The sequence below is a fragment of the Carcharhinus amblyrhynchos genome, unplaced genomic scaffold (assembly GCF_965287045.1).
Source record: "Carcharhinus amblyrhynchos unplaced genomic scaffold, sCarAmb.v2.hapA chromosome_277, whole genome shotgun sequence".
NCBI lineage: Eukaryota > Metazoa > Chordata > Chondrichthyes > Carcharhiniformes > Carcharhinidae > Carcharhinus > Carcharhinus amblyrhynchos.
The window spans coordinates 1-13,432 of NW_027650017.1; the positions used below are offsets into that span (position 1 = coordinate 1).

The 13,432-nt window shown below is 49.6% G+C and overlaps 1 protein-coding gene across 2 annotated transcripts; it reads left to right on the plus strand.

The window, feature by feature from the left end:
- The first annotated feature begins 553 nt into the window (after positions 1 to 553).
- ppp1r35 (protein phosphatase 1, regulatory subunit 35) lies at positions 554 to 12,697 on the plus strand. 2 transcript variants are annotated; one of them, XM_080183402.1, is made up of 5 exons: positions 554 to 936; positions 2,448 to 2,725; positions 3,895 to 4,345; positions 5,900 to 6,030; positions 11,295 to 12,697. In XM_080183402.1, exons 2-5 carry the CDS (start codon positions 2,483 to 2,485, stop codon positions 11,469 to 11,471), a joined length of 1,002 nt encoding a protein of 333 aa, XP_080039528.1. In that variant the 5' UTR covers positions 554 to 936; positions 2,448 to 2,482; the 3' UTR covers positions 11,472 to 12,697. The 2 variants fall into 2 exon arrangements, with proteins under 2 accessions (XP_080039528.1, XP_080039527.1); XM_080183401.1 differs by having other exon boundaries at positions 555 to 970.
- Positions 12,698 to 13,432: the final 735 nt, after the last annotated feature.

Consider the following 13,432-nt stretch of genomic DNA (forward strand, 5'->3'; position numbering starts at 1 on the left):
CACGTGCCGCAGCTCTGATTGACTGCCGCTGTAATCTCTAAACTGTCTGTGCTTTATATGCTCTGTCTGAGGCCAGAACTCTCCATTCACCTGACGAAGAGGGAAACCTCGAAAGCTTGTGCGTTTACTATCAAATAAATCGGTTGGACTAAAACCTGGTGCTGTCAGACTTTTTACTGTGTTTTCTCCGTTCAGCCGCCATGTCTGTCAATCATCGACCAAGCCGCACTCTGATTGGTCTGCCCTCCCCCCAAATTGGGTCACCGCCCCTATCCCCTGTCAAACACTTGCTATGAACTCCGCGCTGATTGGCTGCCGCTGCATCTGCACCCCGCCCACACACCTGTCAATCACGTTTGTACTGCACTCCGATTGGAATCACGGGCTCTAGTCACCGCCCCTTTCCCCTGTCCATCACCTGCCGGTTACACCCGCCCTGCCACCCCTTTCTTTGCCCCGCCCCCACACCTGTCCATCACTGTGTCGCGCTCTGATTGGTCTCTGCCTCATCCTAACCCCGCCCCCACATCCGTCAATCACTGATAGGACCGCGCTCTGACTGGATGCTGCCTTTCTCTCTACCCCGCCCACAGGACTGCCAATCACTCACTGCGCCGCGCTCTGATTGGCCGTTGCCTCATCCTCATACCGCCCCCGTCCTGTCACTCAGTGACTGGGCCGCGCTCTGTTTGGTCTGCTCCCCTTCTGTCAATCAGCTCCAGGCGCGCTCTCCCATTGGTCCTCGTACCTGTCAGTCACCTGGCCCCTCCCCCTGTCCCCGGGGTGACGGTTTGAACCTGCTGCCGCCGCTTGGCATGTCCCGCGGGCGGGACGTTTCCAGTCAACCGATAATTAAATGATTAATGTGACTGGATTCGACGGGCGAATGGGATGTTGGTTGTGTCCCGGCTCGGCTGCAGCTTTCCTCGGCCGGGGGTGAGGGATTCGACCCCGCATCGGAGTGCGTGAGGTGAGTCGGGGGGGCGGGGACAAAGCGGCGTCGGTGGGGGAATGGGGACAAGATGGCGGCGGTAAGGGGTGGGGACAAGATGGGGGCGGTACGGGGGGGGTGGGGACAAGATGGGGGCGGCGGTAAGGGGTGGGGACAAGATGGGGGCGGTACGGGGGGGTGGGGACAAGATGGGGGCGGTGGGGGGGGGGTGGGGACAAGATGGGGGCGGTGGGGGGGGGGTGGGGACAAGATGGGGGCGGTGGGGGGGGGGTGGGGACAAGATGGGATGGCACAGACGTTAGCACTGTTGCCTCACAGCGCCAGGGACCCGGGTTCGATTCCCAGCTTGGGTCACTGTCTGTGCGGAGTCTGCATGTTCTCCCCATGTCTGTGTGGGTTTCCTCCGGGCGCTCCGGTGTCCTCCCACAATCCAAAGATGTGTGTGTTAGGTAGATTGGCTTTGCTGTATTGAACGTAGTGTCAGAGGTCCAGCTAGGGTAAATGCGAAGGGTTACGAGGATAGAGTCTGTGTGGGATTGTGGTTGGTGCAGATTCAATGGGCCAAATGGCCTCCTTCTACACTGTAAGAAGTCTCACAACACAAGCTTAAAATCTAACCGGTTTATGTGGAAGCATAAGCCATAAGCTGCCCCTTCATCAGAGCAGAGACTGATAGCCAAGTTCCACACACATGAGGACAGCCTCAGCCAGGATCTTGGGTTCATGCCACACTATCTGTCATTACCACGACTTGCCTGGACTTGCAAAATCTCACTAACTGCCCTGGCTGGAGACAGTACACACCTCTTTAACCTGTTCTTAACCCTCTCTCCACTCACATTGCCTGTGCCTTTAAGACTTGATTACCAGTAAAGACTCACATTCCAACCATTATCTTGTAAATTAAGTTTGTGTCTATATATGCCCTGTTTGTGAACATAAATTCCTGATGAAGGGGCAGAGCTCCAAAAGCTCGTGGCTCGTGCTACCAAATAAACCTGTTGGATTTTAACCTGGTGTTGTGAAACTTCTTACTGTGCTTACCTCAGTCTGACGCCAGCATCTCTACATCATGTCTACAATAAGATGGCAGGGGTGGGGGTGGGAGCAGTGGAGACAAGATGGTAGCGTTAGGAATAAGATGGTGGCTAGTGAGGGTGGGGAGAAGATGGGTGACCCAGTTCTTTCTTTATTGGAGTCCAATTCAAACAAATCAAGTCCAATTCAGAGTCTCAACAAGTGAGACATTCCCGATGCAAGCTGACAAGACAGGGCTCTCACCTCCTGTCTTGGGCTTGATCGTTCTTGTGGGTGGTTATCTTACGGGAAGAGGCTGTTTTCCCATCTGAAGCCTCAGTGTTCAACTCATTCCCTCCGACTGAAAACTTTCACCTTTCACATCTGTAAATAGTATCTTTGTTGTATTTCTGTGCAAGCTTTGAGGCAGAAACGTCTGTGTAAGTGAGCGTTTTAGCTACCTACTCTTTTTTAACAGAGTAAGCGGGTGTTTGGACCTCACCACCGTGGAAAATGAAGACGGATACCCTGGGCTTCCCAGCGAAGATGTACACCCCTCAGAATTACCTGGACGAAGACAGCCTACCCATTCGGGCTGTCCCGGCACCCCTGCTCGTGGGGCCAGATCGGATGGAGTCCCTTTCAGAGCTGGATGTTTCCCTGACACCGGACAAGATCGGCAAATCGGTGGGGATACTGAAGAGGCGGGAAGGGCCGGACGGCGACGTGGTGCGAGGGAAAGTCAGCCGTCGGCAGGTAAGGGGAACCCGTGAGGTCCACACATTCTATCAACAATTTTAAATATTAAATTAAAATATGTGGCACTGAAAGAAAACTTAAACACGCAAGATTACATTTACACAGTTAAATTTTGTCTTTCAGAATGTTCCCCTTTAAAGACTTCCTACTTGGTTAGATTCACCAATAAATATCTCTTTAGACGATAATATCTTCATAGAGTCATACAGGTTTACAGCATGGAAACAGGCCCTTCGGCCCAACTTGTCCATGCCGCCCTTTTTTTTGAAACTACTAAGCTAGTCCCAGTTGACCAAGTTTGCCCATATCCCTCTATATGCATGGAACTATCTAAATGTTTTTTAAAAGGCAAAATTTTACCCGCCTCTACTGCTACCTTTGGCAGCCTGTTTGGGTAACACTGAGAGAGAATTTTAACTTTAAGCTATATTTATTACTGTCACAAGTAGGTGTACATTAACACCGCAGTGAAGTTACTGTGAAAATCCCTAGTCACCACACTCCAGCACCCGTTCGGGTAACGCTGAGGGAGAATTTAGTACAGCCAATCCACCCTAACCAGCACGCCTTCCGGACTGTGGGAGGAAACCCAGGCTGACACGGGGGGAACGTGCAGACTCCCCACAGACAGTGACCCCAGCCACGAATCGAACCTGGGTCCCTGGCGCCATGAGGTAGCAGTGCTAACCCACTGTGCCCCACTAAAGCATATGGAAATATTCTTGCCCAGGATCGAACTGGGGACCTTCGTGTGAAGTGAATGTGACAACAACTGTAGTACAGAAACAGGCACAGAGTAAGACATGTCTATTCAGCCCTTCAAACCTGCTCCACTCAACTTATTATGACTAATCTGTCCTTGGGAAAACTGCCCTCGGTGTTGCAAGTATTTATCCGATAGTGGTAAGCTTTCCACGTACACCAGCCATGGGCAGGATTTGGTGGGAGAGGGAGGGGATAACGGAGGACGAAACTTATTCCACAGCACTGCTAACTAGCCGGAGCCCATTACAGCATTGTTCCAAGCAGTTGTTTACACGTGGGAATTTGACTTAGCTACAGTGAAGGAAAGGCAGAATATATTTCCAGTTCAGGGTGCTGAGTGTCTTGGAGGGCATCTTGCAGTTGGGTGTTGGAAGATTGTCCACGCTTGCTTTTGTTTGCAGGTGCGGTTTGACACTGGCTCTGAGTCAGAAGGTTGTGCCAAGGCAGAGGTCACCCCCGGCGACCCGGAGAGCAGGGAGGAGGAGGCCGCCAGCCCTGTGAACCCAGCCCCCAAATCAGCACCCGGAGGGAGCGACTCGAACGTCCAGGCTCCGACCAAGCCGTCCTCCTTTTTCCCCACCGACTGGCAGGATAAAGGCCCGGCCCACGGCAGCTCACGGAAGGTGAAATACCCTCGGCCGAGCAGGTATCCCGGGCGGGGAGCACTGCAGGCGAGTGCCGAGGAGCTTGGGGACTGCCCCTTGGCCTACCCTGAATATAACACCACCCTGGCACTGGGGCAGGAGCTGCAGCAGCTGAGGGAGACGGGCTTCGATGCCAAGCAAGCTGTCACACAGCAGCTGAGGAAGTCATCAGTGACGCGTCAGTGCGTGGAAGGGAAAGTGGCAGAAGGTAAAGGGCAGAGGTGACATGCGGTGCCGTAAGATATCGGAGCAGAATTAGGCCACTCGGCCCATCAAACCTGCCCCACCATGGCTGATATGTTTCTCAAACCCATTCTCCTGCCCTTCTCCCCGTAACCTTTGATCCCCTTACCAACCAAGAACCTATTTATCTCTGCCTTAAATATTGAGAAAACCCACACAGACATGGGGAGAATGTACAGACTCCGCACAGACAGTGACCCAGCTAGGCAATCAAACCTGGATCCCTGGCGCTGTGAGGCAGCAGTGCTAACCACTGCTGCCCCCTCGATTTGGCCCCTGGAGTTGCTCCACTCTCCGACAAGATTGTGGCTGTTTGCATTTAGAATTTCACAGTCCCATCTATCCACAATAACCTTTGATACCCTTGCCTAACAAAAGTCTGTCGACCTCTGCTTTCAAATGACCTCGCCTGCTGAGGCAGAGAGTTTCAAAGTTGTGCAACCCTCCTGAGAGAGAGAAAAATAAACTTCATGTAAGATGCGGATCAGCCATTATCTGAGGGAATGGCCAAACGTACCCCAGGGGCTGAATGGCTGCCTGCCCCTTCCTGTCCACCATTCCACCCGCGAGGGTCTAACCGGTTATTGTAGAGGTCTGGAGATGTAGAAAACAGCTACTCCCGAATGGGAGGAGGAATTAGAGCGTGGCATTGGTGGAGGGGGCAATGGTCAAATGAGCCCTTTCTTACAGGAATGCGTGTGTATGTGGAGAATCCATCGCAATTCAGAACGTGAGATGTGGGGGGGTAAGAAGAGATCACGAGAGAGCCAAATGTTTCATTCCCGACTTTTCTGCTGGCCTGGAACCAGAACTTAGCAATCTTCTTTACAGCGCCAGAGCCCCGGGTTCGATTCCGGCCTTGGGTCACTGTCTGTGTGGAGTTTGCACATACTCCCTGTTCTGCATAGGTTTCCTCCAGGTGCTCTGGTTTCCTGCAAAGATGTGCATGTTAGGTGAATTGGCCGTGCTAAATTGTCCCGAAGTGTCCAAAGATCTGTAGGTTAGGTGAATTGGCCATGCTAAATTGCCCCTTAGTTTCCAAAGATATACCAGTTAGGTGTATTGGCCATGCTAAATTGCCGCTTGGCGTTCGAAGATGTGTAGGTTAGGTGGATGAGTTGGGTAAATGTGCAGGGTTACAGGGACAGAGCCTGAGTAACCTGCTCTGCTGGAGTTTCGGTGCAGACTTGATGGGCCAAATGGCCCCCTTCTGCACTGTTAGGATTTTATGAAGACTTTCTTCATCCGACAGCAGTTAAACTCTTAATTAAAAACTGAAGATATTGGAAATATTCCTGCAATGTCTGCGGAGAGAGAGAGAGCTGAGATAATACTTTGGACTCAGTGACCCTTCAAAGAGGTGACAGATGACATTGGTGCAAGTTAGGAGCTGCTGAGATTGTGGAGGGTGAGGGGTGGCGGAGTTGCTGTATTCGAGAGCAGGGGTAACCAAAGGGTGGGGCGGTGGTGGGTGGAGGCTCAACACAAAACAGCCTGTGACTCGTGAGTTCTGTTGCAGGCCTGAATGTGCCAAAGGATCTGCAACGTTACAAAGGACTGGTGAGCCTGGAGGTGCCTGTGGATGAGGTGCTGAGTGTGGCCGTACAAGAGAAAATGATGCTGGTGAGGCCAAAGGCTGTGAATAAGAAGGTAACTGTCATAGGGTGCTGAGTACTGTTCGGCCTGTCTTAATGACGTCCCGTAGCTTTAACTGTGTGTGTGTATTAACTCTTAACAACCCTGTACTTATATCCAGTAAAGGGTTCCAGCTAGGATCTGACTCCCCACTTGTGCACACGGCTCTGTCCAACACTCACTGTGGGTCATGTGCCCTGTTATACATCACTGAGTGAGCCGTACTGCACTGTACTCGGTCCCACATTAACCCTATCTCTGCCAGACCCTCATAATACTGCAGCAGCTCGCTTGCTCAGAGTTAGCCTCTCAGCTGGAAAAAAGAGCAAATATTCCCAATATCAGGACATCCCAGAGTGCTTTATAGAATCGTAAAAATGGTTGCAGCACAGAAGGTGGCCGTTCAGCACACCCCCTCCCTCATGCTGGCCCTCCACAAAAACAACGCACACCGTTCATAGAGTATATAGGGACCAAGGATTTGATTTATTATTGTCACATGTACTGGGATACAGTGAAAAGTATTGTTTCTTGCACACTATACAAAGCATACCATTCATAGAGAAGGAAAGGAGGTGGTGCGGAATGTAGTGTTACAGTCACAGCTCAGATGTAGAGAAAGATCAACTTAATGCGAGGTAGGTCCATTCAAAAGTCTGACAGCAGCAGGGAAGAAGCTGTTCTTGAGTCGGTCGGTACGTGACCTCAGACTTTTGTATCTTTTTGCCCACGGAAGAAGGTGGAAGAGAGAATGTCCGGGGTGCGTGGGGGTCCTTGATTATGCCGGCTGCTTTTCCTGAGGCAGCGGGAAGTGTAGACAGAGTAAGTGGATGGGTGGCTGAGTTTGTGGGACGGATTGGGCTACATTCATGAGCTTTTGTAGTTTCTTGGGGTCTTGGGCAGAGCAGGAGCCCATACCAAACTGTGATACAACAAGAAAGAATGCTTTCTATGGTGCATCTGTAAAAGTTGGTGAGAGTCGTAACTAACGCGTCAAATTTCTTTTGTCTTCTGAGAAAGTAGAGGCATTAGTGGGCTTTCTTAACTATAGTGTCAGATGATCATCCATTCTCTTTGTGAGGCTTCGATTCCATCTGCCTCTGCCACACTCCCAGGCAACATAACATATAAGAACATAAGAAATAGGAGCAGGAGTAGGCCATCTAGCCCTTCGAGCCTGCCCCGCCATTCAATAAGATCATGGCTGATCTGTCGTGGCTCAGTTCCATCTTCCCGCCCTCTCCCCATATCCCTTAATCCCCTCTCTTAGCAAAAACCCATCAACCCGCGTCTTAAAAATATTTAGCGAGGCAGCCTCCACCACTTCAACGGGCAGAGAATTCCAGAGATTCACCACCCTTTGAGTGAAGAAGTTCCTCCTCAACTCCGTTCTAAACTGCCCCCCCTTTATCTTGAGGCTGTGCCCCCTAGTCCTACTGTCTTTTTTGAGCGGGAAGAGTCTCTCCACCTCTATCCTATCCATCCCATTCATCATCTTATACGTCTCAATGAGATCTCCCCTCATTCTTCTAAACTCCAACGAGTACAAGCCTAGTTTATTCAGCCTCTCCTCATAGCTCAACCCCCTCAACTCCGGTATCAGCCTAGTAAACCTCCTCTGCACTCCCTCCAAGGCCAAAATATCTTTGCGCAGGTGCGGCGCCCAAAACTGCACACAGTACTCCAGCTGCGGCCTCACCAATGCCCTATACAGCTGCAGCAAGACCTCCCTACTTTTATATTCAATCCCCCTCGCTATGAAGGCCAGCATCCCATTCGCCTTCCTGACCACCTGCTGCACCTGCAAGCTGGGTTTTTGCGACTCGTGCACAAGGACCCCGAGGTCCCTCTGCACCGTCGCCTGCTGCAGTTTTTCGCCACGTAAGTAATAGTCCTTCCTACCATTATTCCTACCAAAGTGGACCACCTCACACTTGCCAACATTAAATTCCATTTGCCATTTCCTGGCCCATTCGCCCAGCCTATCTAGATCCTTCTGCAGACTCTCCACACCCTCCGCACAATTTGCCGTTCCCCCAATCTATATTTTTTTTTGCAATGTATTCACTGTTGTATTGTAGGAAACTTGGCAACTGTTTTACGCACAAGATTCCACAAACAGCAGTCTGATAATGAGCAGAGAGCGGTCGGTGGAGTGAGCAGTTAGGTGGCAAATTAAGTTCAGCGCAGAGATGCGTGACGTGTTGCATGTTGGTAGGAAGAACATGGGGCAACAGTCAAAGGGGTAAAATTCTTAATGGAGTGCAGGAGCAGAGGGATCTGGGCGTATATGAGCATTGAAGGTGGCAGGACAGGTGCCGTGAGCAGTTCATAAAGCACACAGTGTTCTAGGATTTACCAACAGGGGCATCAGGTAAGAGAGCAAGGAGGTTTATGCTGAACTTGTACAAGTTAGACCTCAGCTGGAATATTGTGAACAGTTCTGGGTGCCACACTATTGGAAGGATATGAGCGCGTTGGAGAGAGCACAGGAGAGGTTTACAAGAACCTTCAGTGAGGAGGATAGATTGGCAATGTCGGGACTGTTCTCCTTGGAGTAAAGAAGGCAGAGAGGAGATTTGATAGAGATGCTCAAAGTCATGTAAGAGCTGGACAGAGTAGAGAGGGAGAAACTGTTCCCGCTCGTAAGAGGAATCAGAACGAGAGATTTAATGTGATTCGTAAAAGGAACGGATGCAATGTGAGGAAAAAATTTTCCACCCAGTGAGTCTGGAACGCGCTGTCTGGTCATGCAGTGGAGGCAGGTTCATTCGAGGGTGAATTGGAAGATTATTTGAATAGAAACAGCATGTGTTGGGTGAGGGGTGTGGTTGGATACTGAGTGGAATGGGCACTGAGTGGAGAGCCAGTGCAGACAGGATGGGCCAAATGGCCTCCTACTGTAATGTAACAATTGTGTGATTCTGTTTTGGGGCTATTGGGTGAATATTGGGTCAGGGACACCGTGGAGACATCCTCAGTGCCGTCCTTCAAACATTGCCATGGGCCATTTTACAATTGGGGAAAGTGTGAGATCAACCACTTTAAGGCTCAGAAAGAGAGGTCAGAGCAAGGAAGCATTGTCCCCTCCGGATTACAGAGTAATTACACAGCCAGCGTAAAAGTTCAGGGAATTAGAAACTGAGGATAGATAGGTTTAGAACCTGGTACAAAGTCAGTGTCAGTAGATTTTTGAATTGGGTTACACTCAGTGAGAGGACTGCGACATCCTGAATAGAAAATGTTGATGATTTTTTTACCTAATAAACCCACTTCTGGCTCTATTAATAAAGCTCTGAGATACACCGAGGGATGCCTGTTCCTGGCAGTAAAACAAGCAGCTGCATTCTATGAAGTTTTGTAGAATCACAGCGCGGCTACACAGACGCAATCGTAGCACAGGCGGTCGGCTCATCACATCCACTCTGCAGGACCAGCTCAGCTTGTCCCGCTCTTTCCTGCCTTTCCCACCACAGCCCTGCAAATCTTCCCTCTCCCGCTAACAATCCAGTTCTCTGTCAGAAGCTGCGTTCTAACCCACCTCCCAGCGCGCACTCAGGCAGCGCACTCTGGACCCTAGGCCACGTTAAGAGTTTTTTGCCCTTGTGTCGCCACTGCGGTTCCAACAGCAATGTGGACCAGAATCTCTCTGGAACAGATTTGGACATTTTTTGGGAACAGCTTCCCTGTTGCGGCTGGAATGGAAACTCTGCCCCAGTGGGAAGCTGCGGACTGTGCAGGAATGGTGATTTGGGCTTGGTCCAAGTATAAATCACTATAAACTAGTGGAGTGGAACAAAAGATTAAACGGATGTCAGCGTTTATCCGGAGGGAGATGGAGTACAAAGTAATGGAGGTTGTCCTCTCATAGCCTCTTCACCCTCCCTCATCTCCACACTCTTTTATTTTCACCTGCCCAAGGTTTCTCCTGAAACCAGTGAGAGGAGATCATGGCATAGTGGCTAATGCAGAGGCCTAATCCAGTACACTACTCATCACTGGACTAGTCATCCAGAGGCTAATGCCCTGGGAACACAGGTTTAAATTCCACAATGGAAGATGGTAGGGTTTAAATTCAATCAATTTACGCCACATTTGGCATACTGCGCACAGTTCTGGTCACCATGCCACCCCCAAAAGGTGTGGGACCTTTGGAGAGGGTACAGAAAAGGTTTAGCAGGATGTTGACCGGTTTGGAGGGTATTAGCTATGAGGAGAGGTTGGAGAAACTTGGTTTGTTCTCACTGGAACGATGGAGGTTGAGGAGCGACCTGACAGAAGTCTACAAGATTATGAGCGGCATGGACAGAATTGATAGTCAGAAGCTTTTTCCCAGGGTAGAAATGTCAATTTTTTATTCATTCGTGGAACATGGGTATCGCTGGCTGGGCCAGCATTTATTGCCCATCCCTAGTTGCCCTTTGGAGGGCAGTTGAGAGTCAACCACATTGCTGTGACTCTGGAGTCACATGTCGGCCAGACCGGGTAAGGACGGCAGATTTCCTTCCCTGAAGGAACCAGATAGGGTATTCCGACAATGAGTCATCAGTAGATTGTTAATTCCAGATTTTTTTTTATTGAATTTGGAATCCACCATCTGCTGTGACGGGATTCGAACCTGGTTCTCCCAGAACATTAACTGAGTTTCTGGATCAACAGTCTAGCGTAATACCATCGCCTCTCCTCTAATTATTGTCAATTGTTCGGGGATGTAGGTTTGAGATAGAAGGGGGGAAATTTCAAGGAGATGTGAGAGGAAAGTTTTTTTTACACGGGAGGAGGGAATGCACTGCCAGAGGAGTTGGTGGAAGCAGATACAAGCAATGTTTAAGAAGCATTTGACAGATAACATGAATAGGCAGGAAATAGAGGGATATGGACCGCACAGAGGCAAAGGTCTTTAGCTTAGAAAGGGGCCATGTGTCAGCGCAGGCTTGGTGGGCCGAAGGGCCTGTTCCCCTGCTGTACTGCTCTTTGTTCCAGGCGTTTCCACTAAGAAGATCTAGCAGAAACCTGAAACATAATCTCACTGGGCACATCTACTGAATAAGAGAAGTGAGGGAAAAAGCAGCTTTATTAAGTGTTTCAGTTTACGCAATGGAGAAAGAGGTAAAAATATCAGTGATAGAAGGGAAATTAAAAATAAATTGCAGTGTGAGGGTGGGTCATATTAAGTTTGTTATGATAATGGGATATAAGATAGGTAAGGCTGGTTTAAAGGGCAGGCAGGACCTCGAGCGAGGGAGGAGTGTTAATCTGTTTTGGTTTTGTCCTTGCAGCAAGCGGATGGGACGGAAGCACCTGACCTGATGATATTCTACAATCCCCTGGAGCTGTTGACCGAGACCCCCTACCTCTCTGTGGAGGGCCTGCCGCCACTAAAGGTGCAAGCCCAACCCAAACCAGCAACTTCCCCCTTCGACCTCTACCGCAAACTCAGGCAGTGGGAGGCCTAGCACCCAGGGGGTGCATTGTGTGTACAAAGCAAAGCAATATTTATTACTCCTTTCGCCCGTTCCGCGTTCGTGCTGACGATGCCTGGCCGATTTTGCAACATCGCTGGACAGCATAGGGTGCGAGAATTTTAACATTGAAAAGCAAAGGCCTCTGTGCTTCCCTTACCTCATGCTGTTTAAGTAAGTATTGCGAGGTTCTTCGAGGTCATTGACATGTCTTTATTCACTAATATCGACCAATAACTCCATTCCGATCTTGGATTTACCCATCAATGAGGCAACAGTGGTGTGAACAGCCCCTTTTCCAAACCTCCAGGCCCAGTTCAAACAGGAGTGAACCAGCTCACAAGAAATATGAATGTAAATAGGATCTTGAGAGGCAAGTTGGCCCTTCCTTCACCTCCCCATTCTCGAGCCACCCTTTAGAGAACGCAGAGAGAGTTGTCGATGTTTCTCGGTGCCCTTGCTGGAAGATGCCAGGCCTTCTCCCCAGGGTGGGCTGTTTGGGGCTGGGCAGTGAGGATGCTACGATTGCCATCACTTCTTGTGGAGATGCATTTGTGGCCCATTAGCAACCTTGTTCACTCAGCGAATGAGACAGGTGACGGGTCAATCTGATTCTGGGGCTGTTGGCTGAGGAAGGAACATTGACCATGGCAATGTTACTCATATCCAGATCTGCTGCACAGTCTGGATGCCTCGCACCAAGTGCCCATCAAACCGGCATGGCTATCCCACTCCTTGAAGGGCTCAAAATCACCCCATCCACAATTTCCTGGCCATTCCCTTAACCTCTTATAACTGAAAGATTTGAGGCGGCACAGTGGTTAGCACGCTGCCTCACAGCGCCAGGGACCCAGGTTCACTGTGTGGAGTCTGCACATTCTCCCTGTGTCTGTGTGGATTGCCTCAAGGTGCTCTGGTTTCTTCCCACAGTCTGAAAGACGTGCTGGTTAGAATGCATTGGCCATGCTAAATTCTCCCTCAGTGTTAACCGAACAGGTGCTGGAGTGTGGGTGACTAGGGGATTTTCACAGTGACTTCATTGCAGTGTTAATGTAAGTCTACTTGTGACTAATAAATAAACTTCACTTTTGTAACATTGTCCATGAAAATGCAACCACTCACGTCCCTAACATATGTTGCCAATTTTAACATATTTTGTAATTTGTTACTCTCGAACTGTTCTAAGTTTATTTACATAAATTAAAGCTGATTCTTTTATAGTTTTGTCCCAAGGTTGTGTCAATTTTTTTGATTTGATTTATTATTGTTACATGCATTGGGATACAGTGAAAAGTATTGTTTCTTGTGCACTGTACAAAGCATACCATTCATAGAGTACATGGGGGGGGAAGGAAAGGACAGGGTGCAGAATGTAGTGTTACAGCCACAGCTAGGATGTAGAGAAAGATCAACTTAATGCGAGGTAGGTCCATTCAAAAGTCTGACAGCAGCAGGGAAGAAGCTGTTCTTGAGTTGGTTGGTAATCACAAAGAAAGGGCAGAAACTACAGACAGTGGACCAGTTCATTTATCTTGGCAGCACCCTCTCCCAAGCAGCGACTGTTATTACAGAAGTTAACTGCAGAATAGCAAAGGCAAGTTCTGCTTTTGGAAGACTGCTCTCCACTGTATGGGAACGTCGAGGAATCAGCCCAGCAACAAAACTGAAGGTCGACAGTGCTGCGGTACTACCTTCCTGTGTGCCTGTGAAATGTGGACTGTGTATCGAAGGCATGCAAGACAGCTCAATCATTTCCACATGACTTGTCTTCGCAGAATATTAAGCATCGGATGGCAAGTCGAAGTACCAGACACTGAAGTTCTCTCAGAGACCAAGTCTACCATCAGTCCACACACTGCTGATGAGACCGCAGAACTGGTGGGCAGGTCATGTCATCTGTATGTCAGACGAGCACATACCCAAACAGCTCCTTTCTGGGGAACTCTACTGGAAGA

What these genes read in the sequence shown, in the direction of transcription:
- ppp1r35 (XM_080183402.1), top strand. Translation starts at nt 2,483, where the DNA reads ATGAAGACGGATACCCTGGGCTTCCCAGCGAAGATGTACACCCCTCAG. An exon ending in GGAAGGGAAAGTGGCAGAAG is followed by an intron (nt 4,346 to 5,899) that starts GTAAAGGGCAGA and finishes GTTCTGTTGCAG; the next exon opens with GCCTGAATGTGCCAAAGGAT. An exon ending in CAAAGGCTGTGAATAAGAAG is followed by an intron (nt 6,031 to 11,294) that starts GTAACTGTCATA and finishes TTGTCCTTGCAG; the next exon opens with CAAGCGGATGGGACGGAAGC.